The sequence below is a fragment of the Oncorhynchus kisutch genome, linkage group LG24 (genome assembly GCF_002021735.2).
Source record: "Oncorhynchus kisutch isolate 150728-3 linkage group LG24, Okis_V2, whole genome shotgun sequence".
Taxonomy (NCBI): domain Eukaryota; kingdom Metazoa; phylum Chordata; class Actinopteri; order Salmoniformes; family Salmonidae; genus Oncorhynchus; species Oncorhynchus kisutch.
In genome coordinates this window covers 36,583,152-36,603,206 of record NC_034197.2, presented here as the reverse complement: position 1 = coordinate 36,603,206, position 20,055 = coordinate 36,583,152, and the positions used below count along the sequence as shown (strand labels likewise).

The window sequence follows — 20,055 nt, the reverse complement described above, 5'->3', positions numbered from 1 at the left end:
TGTCCTCCCAATCCTCTTGGGTTATTGCTATTTGCAGCTCATCTTCCCAATTAGTTACCGCTATAATATTCTCATCTTCATTTCTTCTTCGATAATTATATGTATGTGGCATTTATCTTGTTATATGTCTTTGCTATATATGTAATTAAAGGATGTAAATCACTAAACATTTTATTAGGTCTCACTGCTTTAGTCTAATAACGTCTTACTTGTAAGTCATTGTAAAACTGATAGTTCTGGAGGTTGTCCTTTTTAATAGATTCTCAAATGTGTCTATCCCCTTGTCTGTGAACATCTGATGATACCTGCTCAGTCTTTTTTCAGCCCATCATTTAAATGTATCTTTCCCCTTGTCTGTGAACATCTGATGATACCTGCTCAGTCTTTTTTCAGCCCATCATTTAGATGTATCACCAATCATACTTGGCTTAAAGTCACCGTTCATTGCAATTTTTTGCAGGTTAATCAGGTCTGTTTGAATGCCTTTTATTCTTAATTTGGTGATCTTTGACCTTTATGGTTATTTATACAGGTATGTTCTATCTTCCTCATGTGTTTATTGATAGTCTTCATAAATATAGTTAGTACTTCTCCATTTGTTGGATTTCCATCTATCTCCATTTAGCTGTTGTTGCCATCCATACAATAATGGATTTTAGTTGGGTGTCTATATATAACTAGCTCTAGTACCCCTGATGGTTTACATTGTTTTATTGTTTTAAGTTTGAGACAGGTTTTTCTTCCTCCCCAGATGAATTTACTCAAGAGTTTTCCCCACTGTTTTAAAGTGTTTGGAGTAGTAGTTATTGGTAGAGAACATTCATGTTAATAGTTTCCATTTTCTCTGTTATTGTTAAAGGTACTAATGTCTATTTTTGTAGGTCCTGTTTAAGTTTGTTTTCCAGTGTTCCAAAGTTATACTGAGTAGTTTTGTCAGATTTTGGGGGATGGTAATCCCTAAGAATTTCAGTTTATTTTGATCCCATTTAAATTTAAACTTAGTTTTGATGTCTTGGGATATTTGTTGACCTACAGTCATTGCTTCTGATTTCCCTGTATTTAGTCTGTACCCAGATACAATATTTTATAAATTTATTTCATCCGTAGTGGCGGGAACTGACTGAAGCATGTTTGTTAAGTACAGAATCACATTGCCTACAAACATTGTTAATTTGTGTTCTTTCTGATCGATCTGTAGACCTTGTATTCAGCTAACAGTTCATACTTAAAATGAAGATTAAGGTTGACAGAGGATCTCCCTGTCTTGTCCCTCTTAGGAGGTTAAAATAGCGTGATAATGTACCATTGACCCTTATTATGGCATTTGGTGTTTTGTATGTCATTTGCAGCCAGTTCAGGAAAGTTTCACAAAAGTTGACATTTTTTCACATTTCGAAGATGAAAGTCCATAACACACTGGCTTTCTCTGTGGCCTCCCGAGTGGCCCAGCGGTCTAACGCGCAGCTTCACAGTGTTGCGGGTCACTACAGCCTGGCTATGTCAGTACCGACCATAGGGCAGCACACAATTGGCCCAGCGTCGTCTGAGGTAGGGGAGGGTTTGGCCGGTGGGGTTTTACTTGGCTCATTGCGCTCTAGCGACTCCTTGTGGCGGGCCGGCCGCCTGTAGGCTGACTTCAGTCGTCAGTTGAACTGTGTTTTACTTAATCTATTTGCAATAATTGATCTAAGCAATTTTTGGTCGACGTTCAGCAACGATATTGGTCCAACGATGCATATTTATGAATAACAGTAATAATAGTTGTGTCGTGGAAATACTACACAGGAACACTCAAAGTCAATTTTCAATGAATCATTGTTTATTATCAGTTCGCTGGAGAGGTTCCAACAAACTTAATGCACCATAGTGAGGAGCTCTAACGGGGCAGTCCTGTTAGTTACCTTATATACTGACAAGTTATATTTGCCTGATATAGCTTATTCATCATTCATAATTAATGTTTGCTTCATTCTTGTGACAAGCAATACTGGGTCATGTACTGGGTCATGCATGTGACAGACCAATACTGGGTCATGTACTGGGTCATTCATGTGACACCCAATACTGGGTCATGTACTGGCTCATGTACTGGCTCATGTACTGGGTCATCCATGTGACAGACCAATACTGGGTCATGTACTGGGTCATGTACTGGGTCATGCATGTGACAGACCAATACCTCACGCGGCTTCTTCTCTCTTAGCTGAGACCTTGAAAATTAGATATCTTTAGTTCTCAAAACAAGGGTCTGGGCATACTGCCATATTGCAGATACTGATAGTGAGGGTTTGTTCAATCCGTCTCTTGCATGAACACAGAAAACTGTTATTAGAAAAGCACAAGCACAGAACACAGAAATGTATAAATAGAAAGACCTAGCATCCATGTTTAGCACTAACTGAAGTTTATGTAGTGCTTCATCTGGGTAGCCGGATAAAGCATTGTGGTAGTCGAATCTAGAAGTGACAAAAGCATGGATACAATCTTCTGCAACAAAAACGTCCTTCTTCAAAGGGTTCTCGTATGGGGACAGCTGAAGGACTCAATTTTGGTTTAGATAGCACCTTTTTTTCCCCTGAGAGTGCAGTGGTAGAGCACTGTAACATTTAAACTCCAGGCTTCATTTCCATAATAGTTATTGCCTGTACCTGACTTGATCATGTCCACTGGTAGTCTGGTCCGAGCGACAAGACTACCAGTGGACATGATCAAGTTTAATACAGGCAATAACTATTATGGAAATGAAGCTATTTGTTGTAGGATTTTATGCTTCAGCTTTATTTATTTTCTCTGCTTCAGCTTTGCTCTACAACAATATCTGTGTGATAGTGCTGTCTCTCTGTCTCTCTGGTCTGTCTGTCTGTCTGTCTGTCTGTCTGTCTGTCTGTCTGTCTGTCTGTCTGTCTGTCTGTCTGTCTGGTCTGTCTGGTCTGTCTTGTCTGTCTTGTCTGTCTGTTCTGTCTGTCTGTCTGTCTGTCTGTCTGTCTGTCTGTCTGTCTGTCTGTCTGTCTGTCTGTCTGTCTGTCTGTCTGTCTGTTCTGTCTTGTCTGTCTGTCTGACTTGTCTGTCTGTCTGTCTGTCTGTTTTGTCTGTCTGTCTGTCTGTCTGTCTGTCTGTCTGTCTGTCTGTCTGTCTGTCTGTTTTGTATGTCTGTCTGTCTGTCTGTTCTGTCTGTCTGTCTGTCTGTCTGTCTGTCTGTCTGTCTGTCTGTCTGTCTGTCTGTCTGTCTGTCTGTCTGTCTGTCTGTCTGGTCTGTCTGGTCGGTCTGTCTGTCTGTCTGTCTGTCTGTCTGTCTGTCTGTCTGTCTGTCTGTCTGTCTGTCTGTCTGTCTGTCTGTCTGTCTGTCTGTCTGTCTGTCTGGTCTGTCTGTCTTGTCTGTCTTGTCTGTCTGTCTGTCTGTCTGTCTGTCTGGTCTGTATGTCTGTCTGACTTGTCTGTCTGTCTGTCTGTCTCTCTGTCTCTCTGGTCTGTCTGTCTGTCTGTCTGTCTGTCTGTCTGTCTGTCTGGTCTGTCTGTCTTGTCTGTCTTGTCTGTCTGTCTGTCTGTCTGTCTGTCTGTCTGTCTGGTCTGTATGTCTGTCTGACTTGTCTGTCTGTCTGTCTGTCTCTCTGTCTCTCTGGTCTGTCTGTCTGTCTGTCTGTCTGTCTGTCTGTCTGTCTGTCTGTCTGTCTGTCTGTCTGGTCTGTCTGGTCTGTCTGGTCTGTCTTGTCTGTCTGTCTGTCTGTCTGTCTGTCTGTCTGTCTGTCTGTCTGTCTGTCTGTCTGTCTGTCTGTCTGTCTGTCTTGTCTGTTCTGTCTGTCTGTCTCTCTGGTCTGTTTTGTCTGTCTGTCTGTCTGTCTGTCTGTCTGTCTGTCTGTCTGTCTGTCTGTCTGTCTGTCTGTCTGTCTGTCTGTCTGTCTGTCCGTCCTCTTTTTCCACCCCTCTCTCTCTGAGCTGTGATAAGCTGTGTAAAGTGTCAGGAGAGCCTGAAGGATGAGGGTGATTTCCCCTGTGTCATCCACAGGATTTAGCTATAATGAAAAGTAGAACGGTCGAGGACCTTGTCCTCCTTCCACCGCATCTCTCACTGCATGAGAGGGACAACACAGACACACACATCAACTACAACTACACACACACATCTACACACACAACAACACACACATCAACTACAACTACACACACACATCTACACACACAACAACAAACACATAAACTACAACTACACACACATCTACACACACAACAACACACATCTACACACACAACAACACACATCTACATACACATCTACATACACATCAACTAAACACACATCAACTAAACACACACCTACACACACATCAACTACGCACACACACACCTACACATCAACTAAACACACACCTACACACACATCAACTACGCACACACACACCTACACATCAACTAAACACACACCTACATACACATCAACTAAACACACACCTACATACACATCAACTAAACACACACCTACACACACATCAACTAAACACACACCTACACACACATCAACTACGCACACACACACCTACACACACATCAACTAAACACACACCTACACACACATCAACTACGCACACACACACCTACACACACATCAACTAAACACACACCTACACACACATCAACTACGCACACACACACACCTACACACACATCAACTACGCACACACACACCTACACACACATCAACTAAACACACACCTACACACACATCAACTACGCACACACACACCTACACACACATCTACTACGCACACACACACCTACACATCAACTAAACACACACCTACATACACATCAACTAAACACACACCTACACACACATCTACTAAACACACACCTACACACACATCAACTAAACACACACCTACACACACATCAACTAAACACACATCTACTAAACACACACCTACACACACACACAACAACTAAACACACACATACCTACATACACATCAACTAAACACACACCTACACACACATCTACTAAACACACACACACCTGCACACACATCAACTACGCACACACACACCTGCACACACATCTACTAAACACACACACAACAACACACACATCTACACACACAACAACACACACATCTACACACACAACAACACACACATCTACACGCACATCAACTACACACACCTACACACACATCAACTACACACACACATATCTACTAATCACACACACACCAACTAAACACACACATATCTACTAATCACACACACACCAACTAAACACACACATATCAACTAAACACACACACCTGCACACACATCTACTAATCACACACACATCTACTAAACACACACACATCTACTAAACACACACACATCTACTAAACACACACACATCTACTAAACACACACACATCTACTAAACACACACACATCTACTAAAAACACACACATCTACTAAACACACACACATAACACAATATTGCCCATGAGTTTCTAGTGGATAGAGCATATGGTTCAAGAGAAAATAGCCTAATTAATGGGGAGGGCGTCTCATCAACAATGGCATTATTATTTGACACCCAAAACATCGACAACAAATACATATTGACGTAGTAAACGTACTAAAAGTATGTGATAAAATATATAAAACATACTTCTGAAAACCTCATATTAAACACCAGTGATATTCACTAAGTTGATGGTTTCTATTTAGGGTAATGTTTTACAGCTTAATTCATTTTAAATCATCTTATTTCATTATTTAATATATTTCACACATGTGATAAGGCCAGACAGCGGGGCAGGAGATAATTAGACACGTGATAATCTGAAATACCCAAAAGGGCCACTAGATATTACCAACATTCTGGCAGTGGGGTGGGGGGGGGGAGGGGGTCCTCCGGTGGGTGGGTGGGTGAGTGGGTGGGAGAGGTAGGTAGCCTGTGGGTTATTGAGCGAAGTGATTGGAGTCAGAAGAGGCAGTGTGTGAAAGAGAGGTAGGATTGATTCTGGGCTTTAAATAAACGCACAGCTTCTCTACTCCAGCTGGGACACTGTTCTCTGCCTGGCCCCCTGTCAGTCAACACAAAGTGTGTGTGTGCGTGCGTGAGAGAGTGTGAGTACTGTTGAGTATTACACTTGGAGCCTGGCTGACAGTGTGTATCGTAAAGATTATACAGCCTGTCAGTCTCTCTGCTGTTGGACCTGCAGCCAGTGGAAATGGTCCCTATTGAAGCATGTCTGTGTGTGTGTCTTTCTCTCTCTCTCTGTGTGTCTCTCTCTCTGTGTCTCTGTGTGTCTCTGTGTGTCTCTGTGCGTCCATCCGTCCTTCCCTCCGTGCGTGTGTCTCTGTGTGTGTGTGTGTGTGTGTGTGTGTGTGTGTGTGTGTGTGTGTGTGTGTGTGTGTGTGTGTGTGTGTGTGTGTGTGTGTGTGTGTGTGTCTCTGTCTGTCTGTCTGTCTGTCTGTCTGTCTGTCTGTGTATGTAATACTTATTTTCCACCATAATTTGCAAATAAATTCATTAAAAATCCTACAATGTGATTTTGTCTGTCATAGTTGAAGTGTACCTATGATGAAAATTACAGGCCTCTCTCATCTTTTTAAGTGGGAGAACTTGCACAATTGGTGGCTGACTAAATACTTTTTTACCCCACTGTATATATATATATATATATATGTATATATGAAGGCAAAAACAAACCAGAAACAAAGCTATAGTGACAGGGGTAAAGCTTGGCAAACCAACAAGCTGCCTGTGACTGACTGAATAAGAACCTCAAACCATCACTGTGTGACTTTTAAACAGAAGACAGTCCACTGGAAGATAGTTCCAGTCTGTCTGTCCTCTGTCCTCTGTGCTGCAGCTGTCATGCTATAGATCAGAGCTGTACGCAGAGATATAAGCCTCTTTTAAGAGAGCCCTGAGCACAAAAACACTGTGTTCTAGCATAAACGACCATGGCACTGTCAGCCAATATACAGTATCTGCAGATTGCAGGGGAAGAATGGGAAGGTAAAATTGGGCATTTCTGTTAAACTGCTTAACTTTATTTCCATCTCTATTTTTACATTTATATCTCTCCTACATTTGCCTTGTGTTTGAAAAGCCTATCTGTTCCAATAAGCTTATTCGTTAGTGAGCCTCTCCGCTTCTCCCCCCTCTGGGGCAGAAATTGCTCTGTGTGTCCTGTTCAATAACCTTGCACAGCCTTTTGGGTTGGTGGGTGCGTGTGAGCGAACGTGTGGTTCACACCTCAATCTCTCCCTCTCTCAATATTCATCCTTCTCCATTCCCCTCTTCTCAACGTGTCCTGTTCTCTGTCTCTTGTTTTCTAACCTCGTCCTTTATTCCTACCCTCCGTACCTCAGTTATCTCCCTGAAACAGCAATGGCTGCCGTTTTACAGGCTCCTAACCAATTGTGCTATTTTTGTATTGTTTGTAACTTATTTAGTTCATAATGTTTCTGCGACTGTCTCTCATGACTGAAAAGTGCTTCTGGGTATCAGAACAGTTATTACTCACCTCGAACTGGACAAAGATTGTTTCTTTAATGAGTCTGACGCGAAGGATATACTGCTGCTTCCGGACCAGGCCCAAATCCCCATCATTCACATGAAGAGGAGACAGAGATACAGGGGGCGCAGATCCGGGTGCCTTGTGAGAATTTGTCGGCCAGTGGGTAACCCGCCTCCACCATCCATCCTATTGGCCAACATGCAATCACTTGAGAATAAACTGGATGAGCCCGTTCAAAAACTGTAAGAGCTTATGTTTCATCGAGTTGTGGCTGAACGACAACATGAATAATATACAGTGGGCAAGACAGAACAGCTGTCTCTCTGGTAAGATGAGGGGTGGTGATCTGTGTCTATTTGTCAGAGAGAGAGTTTCCATCTGTATTTTTCGTAGATTTCCATTTACCACAAACCGGTGCACTAAGACCTTGGTAGATAGTGTGGTCTACAACGACTCAACCATTTACCACTACAAACCGGTGCACTAAGACCTTGGTAGATAGTGTGGTCTACAACGACTCAACCATTTACCACTACAAACCGGTGCACTAAGACCTTGGTAGATAGTGTGGTCTACAACGACTCAACCATTTACCACTACAAACCGGTGCACTAAGACCTTGGTAGATAGTGTGGTCTACAACGACTCAACCATTTACCACTACAAACCGGTGCACTAAGACCTTGGTAGATAGTGTGGTCTACAACGACTCAACCATTTACCTCTACAAACCGGTGCACTAAGACCTTGGTAGATAGTGTGGTCTACAACGACTCAACCATTTACCACTACAAACCGGTGCACTAAGACCTTGGTAGATAGTGTGGTCTACAACGACTCAACCATTTACCACTACAAACCGGTGCACTAAGACCTTGGTAGATAGTGTGGTCTACAACGACTCAACCATTTACCACTACAAACCGGTGCACTAAGACCTTGGTAGATAGTGTGGTCTACAACGACTCAACCATTTACCACTACAAACCGGTGCACTAAGACCTTGGTAGATAGTGTGGTCTACAACGACTCAACCATTTACCACTACAAACCGGTGCACTAAGACCTTGGTAGATAGTGTGGTCTACAACGACTCAACCATTTACCACTACAAACCGGTGCATTAAGACCTTGGTAGATAGTGTGGTCTACAACGACTCAACCATTTACCACTACAAACCGGTGCACTAAGACCTTGGTAGATAGTTTGGTCTACAACGACTCAACCATTTACCACTACAAACCGGTGCACTAAGACCTTGGTAGATAGTGTGGTCTACAACGACTCAACCATTTACCACTACAAACCGGTGCACTAAGACCTTGGTAGATAGTGTGGTCTACAACGACTCAACCATTTACCACTACAAACCGGTGCACTAAGACCTTGGTAGATAGTGTGGTCTACAACGACTCAACCATTTACCACTACAAACCGGTGCACTAAGACCTTGGTAGATAGTGTGGTCTACAACGACTCAACCATTTACCACTACAAACCGGTGCACTAAGACCTTGGTAGATAGTTTGGTCTACAACGACTCAACCATTTACCACTACAAACCGGTGCACTAAGACCTTGGTAGATAGTGTGGTCTACAACGACTCAACCATTTACCACTACAAACAGGTGCACTAAGACCTTGGTAGATAGTGTGGTCTACAACGACTCAACCATTTACCACTACAAACCGGTGCACTAAGACCTTGGTAGATAGTGTGGTCTACAACGACTCAACCATTTACCACTACAAACCGGTGCACTAAGACCTTGGTAGATAGTGTGGTCTACAACGACTCAACCATTTACCACTACAAACCGGTGCACTAAGACCTTGGTAGATAGTGTGGTCTACAACGACTCAACCATTTACCACTACAAACCGGTGCACTAAGACCTTGGTAGATAGTGTGGTCTACAACGACTCAACCATTTACCACTACAAACCGGTGCATTAAGACCTTGGTAGATAGTGTGGTCTACAACGACTCAACCATTTACCACTACAAACCGGTGCACTAAGACCTTGGTAGATAGTGTGGTCTACAACGACTCAACCATTTACCACTACAAACCGGTGCACTAAGACCTTGGTAGATAGTGTGGTCTACAACGACTCAACCATTTACCACTACAAACCGGTGCACTAAGACCTTGGTAGATAGTGTGGTCTACAACGACTCAACCATTTACCACTACAAACCGGTGCACTAAGACCTTGGTAGATAGTGTGGTCTACAACGACTCAACCATTTACCACTACAAACCGGTGCATTAAGACCTTGGTAGATAGTGTGGTCTACAACGACTCAACCATTTACCACTACAAACCGGTGCACTAAGACCTTGGTAGATAGTGTGGTCTACAACGACTCAACCATTTACCACTACAAACCGGTGCACTAAGACCTTGGTAGATAGTGTGGTCTACAACGACTCAACCATTTACCACTACAAACCGGTGCACTAAGACCGTGGTAGATAGTGTGGTCTACAACGACTCAACCATTTACCACTACAAACCGGTGCACTAAGACCTTGGTAGATAGTGTGGTCTACAACGACTCAACCATTTACCACTACAAACCGGTGCACTAAGACCTTGGTAGATAGTGTGGTCTACAACGACTCAACCATTTACCACTACAAACCGGTGCATTAAGACCTTGGTAGATAGTGTGGTCTACAACGACTCAACCATTTACCACTACAAACCGGTGCACTAAGACCTTGGTAGATAGTGTGGTCTACAACGACTCAACCATTTACCACTACAAACCGGTGCACTAAGACCTTGGTAGATAGTGTGGTCTACAACGACTCAACCATTTACCACTACAAACCGGTGCACTAAGACCTTGGTAGATAGTGTGGTCTACAACGACTCAACCATTTACCACTACAAACCGGTGCACTAAGACCTTGGTAGATAGTGTGGTCTACAACGACTCAACCATTTACCACTACAAACCGGTGCACTAAGACCTTGGTAGATAGTGTGGTCTACAACGACTCAACCATTTACCACTACAAACCGGTGCATTAAGACCTTGGTAGATAGTGTGGTCTACAACGACTCAACCATTTACCACTACAAACCGGTGCACTAAGACCTTGGTAGATAGTGTGGTCTACAACGACTCAACCATTTACCACTACAAACCGGTGCACTAAGACCTTGGTAGATAGTGTGGTCTACAACGACTCAACCATTTACCACTACAAACCGGTGCACTAAGACCTTGGTAGATAGTGTGGTCTACAACGACTCAACCATTTACCACTACAAACCGGTGCACTAAGACCTTGGTAGATAGTGTGGTCTACAACGACTCAACCATTTACCACTACAAACCGGTGCACTAAGACCTTGGTAGATAGTGTGGTCTACAACGACTCAACCATTTACCACTACAAACCGGTGCACTAAGACCTTGGTAGATAGTGTGGTCTACAACGACTCAACCATTTACCACTACAAACCGGTGCACTAAGACCTTGGTAGATAGTGTGGTCTACAACGACTCAACCATTTACCACTACAAACCGGTGCATTAAGACCTTGGTAGATAGTGTGGTCTACAACGACTCAACCATTTACCACTACAAACCGGTGCACTAAGACCTTGGTAGATAGTGTGGTCTACAACGACTCAACCATTTACCACTACAAACCGGTGCACTAAGACCTTGGTAGATAGTGTGGTCTACAACGACTCAACCATTTACCACTACAAACCGGTGCACTAAGACCTTGGTAGATAGTGTGGTCTACAACGACTCAACCATTTACCACTACAAACCGGTGCACTAAGACCTTGGTAGATAGTGTGGTCTACAACGACTCAACCATTTACCACTACAAACCGGTGCACTAAGACCTTGGTAGATAGTTTGGTCTACAACGACTCAACCATTTACCACTACAAACCGGTGCACTAAGACCTTGGTAGATAGTGTGGTCTACAACGACTCAACCATTTACCACTACAAACCGGTGCACTAAGACCTTGGTAGATAGTGTGGTCTACAACGACTCAACCATTTACCACTACAAACCGGTGCACTAAGACCTTGGTAGATAGTGTGGTCTACAACGACTCAACCATTTACCACTACAAACCGGTGCACTAAGACCTTGGTAGATAGTGTGGTCTACAACGACTCAACCATTTACCACTACAAACCGGTGCACTAAGACCTTGGTAGATAGTGTGGTCTACAACGACTCAACCATTTACCACTACAAACCGGTGCACTAAGACCTTGGTAGATAGTGTGGTCTACAACGACTCAACCATTTACCACTACAAACCGGTGCACTAAGACCTTGGTAGATAGTGTGGTCTACAACGACTCAACCATTTACCACTACAAACCGGTGCACTAAGACCTTGGTAGATAGTGTGGTCTACAACGACTCAACCAGCTGCAAACAAAGGAACTGCTCATCCAGAAGCGGTGTGATCTGGAACTTTAATAAAAACTGAAAACTGTTTTCCTTCATTTCTACCAGCATGTCACATGTGCAACCAGAGATAAACCCCTCTACACCACCTTTACTCCATTTGGCAAATCTGACCATATCTCTATCCTCCTGATTCCTCCTTTCAAGGAAAAACTAAAGCAGGAAGTACCAGTGACTCGCTCAATGCGGAAGTGATCAAATGATGCGGATGCTAAGCTACAGGACTGTTTTGCTAGCACAGACTGGAATATGTTCTCAGATTCATTCAATGGCATTGAGGAGTTTTCCACCTCAGTCACCGGCTTCATCAATAAGTGCATCGATGACGTCGTCCCCACAGTGACTCTACGTACATATCCCAACCAGAAGCCATGGAATACAGGCAACATCCGCACTGAGCTAAAGGCTAGAACTACCGCTTTCAAACAGCTGGACACTAATCCGGACGCTTATAAGAAATCCTGCTATGCTCTCAGGCAAAGTGTCAAAACAGGACTAAAATTGAATCCTACTACGCCTGCACTGACGCTCGTCGGATGTGGCAGGGCTTGCAAACTATTGCGGACTGCAAAAGGAAAACCAGCTGTGAGCTGCCCAGTGACACGAGCCTACCAGATGGGTTAAATTCCTTTTATGCTTGCTTCGAGGCAAGCAACACTGAAGCATACATGAGAGCACCAGCTGTTTCCGGACGAATGTATGATCATGATCTCTGTAGCCGATGTGAGTAAGACCTTTTAAAAAGGTCATTGATTTAACTCGGTGTATTGATACACCATCCAAAGTGTAATTAATAACTTCACCATGCTCAAAGGAATATTCAATGTCTGCTTTTTAAAATTTATTTTTTATTTTTACTCATCTACCAATAGGTGCCCTTCTTTGCAAGGCATTGGAAAACCTCCCAGATCTCTGCGTGACTGAGGGACCTAACAGATAATTGTCTGTTTTGGGTATAGAGATGAGGAAGTCATTCAACAATCATGTTAAACACTAGTATTGCAGTGAGTCCATGTCATTTATTATGTGACCTGTTAAAGCCAGTTTTACTCCTGAACGTATGTAGGCTTGCCATAACATATGTAGCCTTGCCATAACATATGTAGGCTTGCCATAACGTATGTAGGCTTGCCATAATGTATGTAGGCTTGCCATAACGTATGTAGGTTGCCATAACGTATGTAGGCTTGCCATAACGTATGTAGGCTTGCCATAACATATGTAGGCTTGCCATAACATATGTAGGCTTGCCATAATGTATGTAGGCTTGCCATAACGTATGTAGGCTTGCCATAACGTATGTAGGCTTGCCATAACGTATGTAGGCTTGCCATAACGTATGTAGGCTTGCCATAACATATGTAGGCTTGCCATAACGTATGTAGGCTTGCCATAACATATGTAGGCTTGCCATAACGTATGTAGGCTTGCCATAACATATGTAGGCTTGCCATAACGTATGTAGGCTTGCCATAACATATGTAGGCTTGCCATAACAACGGGGTTGAAGGCACTGTATTTTCAGTCTTCTAACAGTGGTGAATGGCAAAAGGCCTCTGTTACACAAAACACCACAAAGTGGAATGACATTTGGCCATTGTCATTAGTCCACTGCTGCCCGCTCGCATCTCGGTGTCTGCCACTCATCTGTGTCTTCGGAAAATGTCAGTGGTTCTCGTCAACCACATTGCATCATTTTCTTGACATTTAGTTTTAATTATTGTGATGTCATGTTTTACTGGTACAGCATACCCACACTATTTATTTTGCCGGGACGCCGAACCGGACCGGATCGGCTTATTTTTACCCCTGGTTTTTGATCTCTCATATACAGTGGTGTTGATCTCTCACATACAGAGGTGTTGATCTCTCACATACAGAGGTGTTGATCTCTCACATACAGAGGTGTTGATCTCTCACATACAGAGTTGTTGATCACTCACATACAGAGGTGTTGATCACTCACATACAGAGTTGTTGATCACTCACATACAGAGGTGTTGATCACTCACATACAGAGGTGTTGATCTCTCACATACAGAGTTGTTGTTCACTCACATACAGAGGTGTTGATCTCTCACATACAGAGGTGTTGATCTCTCACATACAGAGGTGTTGATTTTGTTATTACAGAGGTGTTGATCTCTCACATACAGAGGTGTTGATCTCTCACATACAGAGGTGTTGATCTCTCACATACAGAGGTGTTGAACTCTCACATACAGAGGTGTTGATCTCTCACATACAGAGTTGTTGATCACTCACATACAGAGGTGTTGATCTCTCACATACAGAGGTGTTGATCACTCACATACAGAGGTGTTGATCTCTCACATACAGAGTTGTTGATCACTCACATACAGAGGTGTTGATCTCTCACATACAGAGGTGTTGATCTCTCACATACAGAGGTGTTGATCTCTCACATACAGAGGTGTTGATTTTGTTATTACAGAGGTGTTGATCTCTCACATACAGAGGTGTTGATCTCTCACATACAGAGGTGTTGATTTTGCTCCCGGCTCCATCTGTGAGCCCCTCTCCTATCAGGGAATGTTCAGGAGTTGCCTGACGCCCAAGTCTTTGCTGCTGTGACTCCAAACCAGCGGATGAGGTAAATGGACTCTCCTCTACCCGAACAGTGTTGTCCTCTCTCTGACTAGACGGGACTGGACTGGACAGACCTGGGAAGATGCTGTTCTCCCTGATCAGTAACATGACTTTTCAGTACAGCGTCAGATCCCCAGCAAGGTTGCTATCAATTCCATTTCAATTCCAGACAATTCAGGAAGTACACTGAAATTCCAATTTTCTTATGGAAATGTGGAATTAGAATTCAAATGAAATTGACCCCAAGCCTGACCTCCAGTGAGCAGCTCATTTTGACACCTGTTCACATTTTGAGATGATTTCTGATCTTTTGAGTTTAACAGCGGATCAGTATGGGGTGAGAGCATAACAGAGGACAGGCACAATGCCAGAGGGTTACAGTGAGTAATGAGGAGGGAAGGGGAAGGGGGTGAGTAGGGGAGACTCTCATATTATTTATTAAGGTGATTTCAACCAGGTCCTTCTTTTTCTGTCCCTGTTTCCATGGAGAGGAAAATAGGCACTTGAAGTCAGGTTTTTAGTAGACACACTTTGCAGTGCAGGAGGAGAGAAAGGGAGGATTATGTGGGGATGTCTGTCTCAAATGTTGAAAATGTGCCGTAGGGCAGACATCTCGCCACACAGACAAAGCAGCCAGAGAAGAGTGCACCTGGGACAGCGTCATTGTGCTTTGTGAGTCATAGAGCTCTGTGAAGCTGAGCACAGGCAGCCTCCTTATATACTGCATGGTCAGTCTCCATCTATTTACCTGAGGGAGAGCGAGAGGGAGGGAGAGAGAGAGAGGGAGAGAGGGAGAGAGGGGGGGAGAGAGAGGGAGAGAGGGGAGAGAGGGAGAGAGGGGGGAGAGAGAGAGAGAGGGAGAGAGGGAGAGAGGGGGGAGAGAGAGAGAGAGAGAGAGAGAGAGAGAGGAGGGAGAGATTGAAAAGGGGTAAAGCATGAGAAATGGCATGGAGGAAAGAAGAGAGGGAGAGAGAGAGGATGAAGGAGGAGAGAGATTGAAAGGGGGTAAAGCATGAGAACTGGCATGGAGAAAAGAAGAGGGAGGGAGGGAGGGTTAGCGAGAGAGGGAGAGGGAGAGAGGGTTAGCGAGAGAGGGAATCAGACCTACAAGTCTAAGCTGCTGTTTTCTCCATGCAGCAAATAGACCTACAGTTTGTAGTATGTAGTCTTGTATTTGATGCAATTAATAATGCTTAGAACAGGGATTGTAATGTTTGTCTTACAGTATGTAAGACAAGCAGTATGCTCCCTGACCTTTACCCCCTGACCCCTGTGCCTCAGGTATCTGGATCAAACCAACCCGAGCATCCAGGATGAGGGATAAGAGAGCGGATTTCTCAGCCGGATGTCTGGGAGGAAGGGTCATCGTTGCGGGGGGACTAGGTGAGCAAAACAAAACACCATTCAATTTAACACGGTGTGGCAGTCACACCATGAAAAGTCATCATTTGAATTTAATTTGAGGGTAAATGTTTCCTCGACTGCGTGATTGTAAGCAGTTTACATTTACAGCCAGGCTCAGTAGGATATAAAGCAGTGTTGAGACAGTGTGGGAATGCATTCTGTTCTCTCTGTCTTCATACACATTTTGTGTAATTTAGTTATTTGATTGGTTCATTTGGGTCTCCATGTCACAGCTTAAAGAGACAATGAATCAAGCTTAGAATATGTCATAAGAACTGCTCCCTCTGTCTCTGTGAGGGAGGGAGGGAGGGAGGCAGGGATGGAGGGAGGGAGGCAGAGAGGGAGGGAGGGAGGGAGGCAGAGAGGAGGCAGGGAGGGAGGGAGGGAGGCAGAGAGGAGGCAGGGATGGATGGAGGGAGGGAGGGAGGGAGGGAGTCAGGGATGGAGGGAGGGAGGCAGAGAGGGAGGGAGGGAGGCAGAGAGGAGGCAGGGAGGCAGGGAGGGAGGGAGGGAATCAGGCAGGCAGGCAGGCAGGCAGGGAGGGAGGGAGGGAGGGAGGGTCAGTCTTAACATGGGCCTTTTAATCCTAGAGGGATATTTTAGGATTCTGATTTACAGATGTTATATTTCCCTCCCTCTTAAGGGGAGGGCTGGTAAATGAGGTCCTCTTCATAATGAGGGATCTGCCCTCCATTTAACAGCCAGCTGGGACGATTGTCCCTGTCTTTTGAGGCTGAATAAGGCACCTATTTATTATTCATAGTGTCGGGTGGTTGAAAGCCAAAGGGATGTTTTTCAGGGTGACAGTAGATCGTCATGCCATTCAGAAGCTTGCCTCGTCCTCGTCCTCCTACACTCTATCACTGTAGCGTCTCTTGCTGTGTCTCCCAAACATTTCTGACTATCTTTTCCCTTTCCCTCTCACTATCTCTTTTCTCACATTTTTCTCTTTCTGTTCCCTCTCAATGTCCGGCGGTCACTGTCACCCTCTCCCCTTCTCACTGATACAGTGATACTGATAAATTGATATATATATATGGATAATGTGATTAAAAACTGATTTGAATGAACTCGGTAGAGATGGCAGTGTGTAGAGACGGCAGTGTGTAGAGATGGCAGTGTGTATAGATGGCAGTGTGTAGAGATGGCAGTGTGTATAGATGGCAGTGTGTAGAGATGGCAGTGTGTATAGATGGCAGTGTGTAGAGATGGCAGTGTGTATAGATGGCAGTGTGTAGAGATGGCAGTGTGTAGAGATGGCAGTGTGTAGAGATGGCAGTGTGTAGAGATGGCAGTGTGTATAGATGGTAGTGTGTATAGATGGTAGTGTGTAGAGATGGCAGTGTGTAGAGACGGCAGTGTGTAGAGATGGCAGTGTGTATAGATGGCAGTGTGTAGAGATGGCAGTGTGTATAGATGGCAGTGTGTAGAGATGGCAGTGTGTATAGATGGCAGTGTGTAGAGATGGCAGTGTGTAGAGATGGCAGTGTGTAGAGATGGCAGTGTGTAGAGACGGCAGTGTGTAGAGATGGCAGTGTGTATAGATGGCAGTGTGTAGAGATGGCAGTGTGTAGAGACGGCAGTGTGTAGAGACGGCAGTGTGTAGAGATGGTAGTGTGTAGACTGGCAGTGTGTAGAGATGGCAGTGTGTAGAGATGGTAGTGTGTAGAGATGGTAGTGTGTAGAGACGGCAGTGTGTATAGACGGCAGTGTGTAGAGATGGTAGTGTGTAGAGATGGTAGTGTGTAGAGACGGCAGTGTGTATAGACGGCAGTGTGTAGAGATGGTAGTGTGTAGACTGGCAGTGTGTAGAGATGGCAGTGTGTAGAGATGGCAGTGTGTATAGATGGCAGTGTGTATAGAAAGGGTAGTGTGTATAGATGGCAGTGTGTAGAGATGGCAGTGTGTATAGATGGCAGTGTGTAGAGATGGCAGTGTGTATAGATGGTAGTGTGTATAGATGGTAGTGTGTAGAGATGGCAGTGTGTATAGATGGTAGTGTGTATAGATGGTAGTGTGTATAGATGGCAGTGTGTATAGTTGGCAGTGTGTAGAGATGGCAGTGTGTATAGATGGTTGTGTGTAGAGATGGTAGTGTGTAGAGATGGTAGTGTGTATAGATGGCAGTGTGTAGACTGGCAGTGTGTAGACTGGCAGTGTGTAGAGATGGTAGTGTGTAGAGATGGTAGTGTGTATAGATGGTAGTGTGTATAGATGGCAGTGTGTAGAGATGGTAGTGTGTATAGATGGCAGTGTGTATAGTTGGCAGTGTGTAGAGATGGTAGTGTGTAGAGATGGCAGTGTGTATAGGTGGCAGTGTGTATAGATGGTAGTGTGTATAGATGGTAGTGTGTATAGATGGCAATGTGTAGACTGGCAGTGTGTATAGATGGTAGTGTGTAGAGATGGTAGTGTGTATAGATGGTAGTGTGTATAGATGGTAGTGTGTATAGATGGCAGTGTGTATAGATGGCAGTGTGTATAGATGGCAGTGTGTATAGATGGTAGTGTGTAGAGATGGTAGTGTGTATAGATGGTAGTGTGTATAGATGGTAGTGTGTATAGATGGTAGTGTGTATAGATGGTAGTGTGTATAGATGGTAGTGTGTATAGATGGCAGTGTGTATAGATGGCAGTGTCTATAGATGGTAGTGTGTATAGATGGTAGTGTGTATAGATGGTAGTGTGTATAGATGGTAGTGTGTAGAGATGGCAGTGTGTAGAGATGGCAGTGTGTATAGATGGTAGTGTGTATAGATGGTAGTGTGTATAGATGGTAGTGTGTATAGATGGCAGTGTATATAGATGGCAGTGTGTAGAGATGGCAGTGTGTATAGATGGTAGTGTGTATAGATGGTAGTGTGTATAGATGGTAGTGTGTAGAGATGGCAGTGTGTATAAATGGCAGTGTGTATAGATGGTAGTGTGTATAGATGGTAGTGTGTAGAGATGGCAGTGTGTAGAGATGGCAGTGTGTAGAGATGGCGGTGTGTAGAGATGGCGGTGTGTATAGATGGTAGTGTGTAGAGATGGCAGTGTGTATAGATGGTAGTGTGTATAGATGGCAGTGTGTAGAGATGGCAGTGTGTAGAGATGGCAGTGTGTAGAGATGGCGGTGTGTAGAGATGGCGGTGTGTATAGATGGCAGTATGTAGAGATGGCAGTGTGTATAGATGGTAGTGTGTATAGATGGCAGTGTGTAGAGATGGCAGTGTGTAGAGATGGCAGTGTGTAGAGATGGCAGTGTGTAGAGATGGCGGTGTGTAGAGATGGCGGTGTGTAGAGATGGCAGTGTGTAGAGATGGCAGTGTGTAGAGATGGCAGTGTGTAGAGATGGCAGTGTGTAGAGATGGCAGTGTGTAGAGATGGCAGTGTGTAGAGATGGCAGTGTGTAGAGATGGCAGTGTGTAGAGATGGCGGTGTGTAGAGATGGCGGTGTGTAGAGATGGCGGTGTGTAGAGATGGCAGTGTGTATAGATGGTAGTGTGCAGAGATGGCAGTGTGTAGAGATGGCGGTGTGTAGAGATGGTAGTGTGTATAGATGGTAGTGTGCAGAGATGGCAGTGTGTAGAGACGGCAGTGTGTAGAGATGGTAGTGTGTAGACTGGCAGTGTGTATAGATGGCAGTGTGTAGAGATGGCAGTGTGTAGAGATGGCAGTGTGTATAGATGGCAGTGTGTATAGATGGTAGTGTGTATAGATGGCAGTGTGTAGAGATGGCAGTGTGTATAGATGGCAGTGTGTAGAGATGGCAGTGTGTAGAGATGGCGGTGTGTAGAGATGGCAGTGTGTAGAGATGGCAGTGTGTAGAGATGGCAGTGTGTATAGATGGTAGTGTATAGAGTGGTAGTCTGTTCAATTATGTGCACAGACTACATTACAATGTCACTCAAGCACGCACGCAAACACACACACACACGTGCACACGCACACACACAAATACACACACACACTAAGTCTCCCAAGTCTCTCCCAAATCTCCCAAGGCTCCCCACAAATCCTAAAAAGTAATCTAAATTGAGGTAAATGGGAGGAGTGGCTAGGGCACCAGCTAAAATACCTTCTAGGTTGCTGAGGCAAA

At 44.3% G+C, this 20,055-nt stretch overlaps 1 protein-coding gene across 1 annotated transcript in view; it reads left to right on the top strand.

The window, feature by feature from the left end:
* The window catches only part of LOC109869090 (kelch domain-containing protein 8B), a 183,099-nt gene that overhangs the window by 154,142 nt on the left and 8,902 nt on the right, over positions 1-20,055 (top strand). The window contains exon 4 of the mRNA XM_031804141.1: positions 15,852-15,953. Coding sequence (XP_031660001.1) covers positions 15,852-15,953 — 102 coding nt within the window. The remainder of the gene's footprint in view (positions 1-15,851; positions 15,954-20,055) is intronic.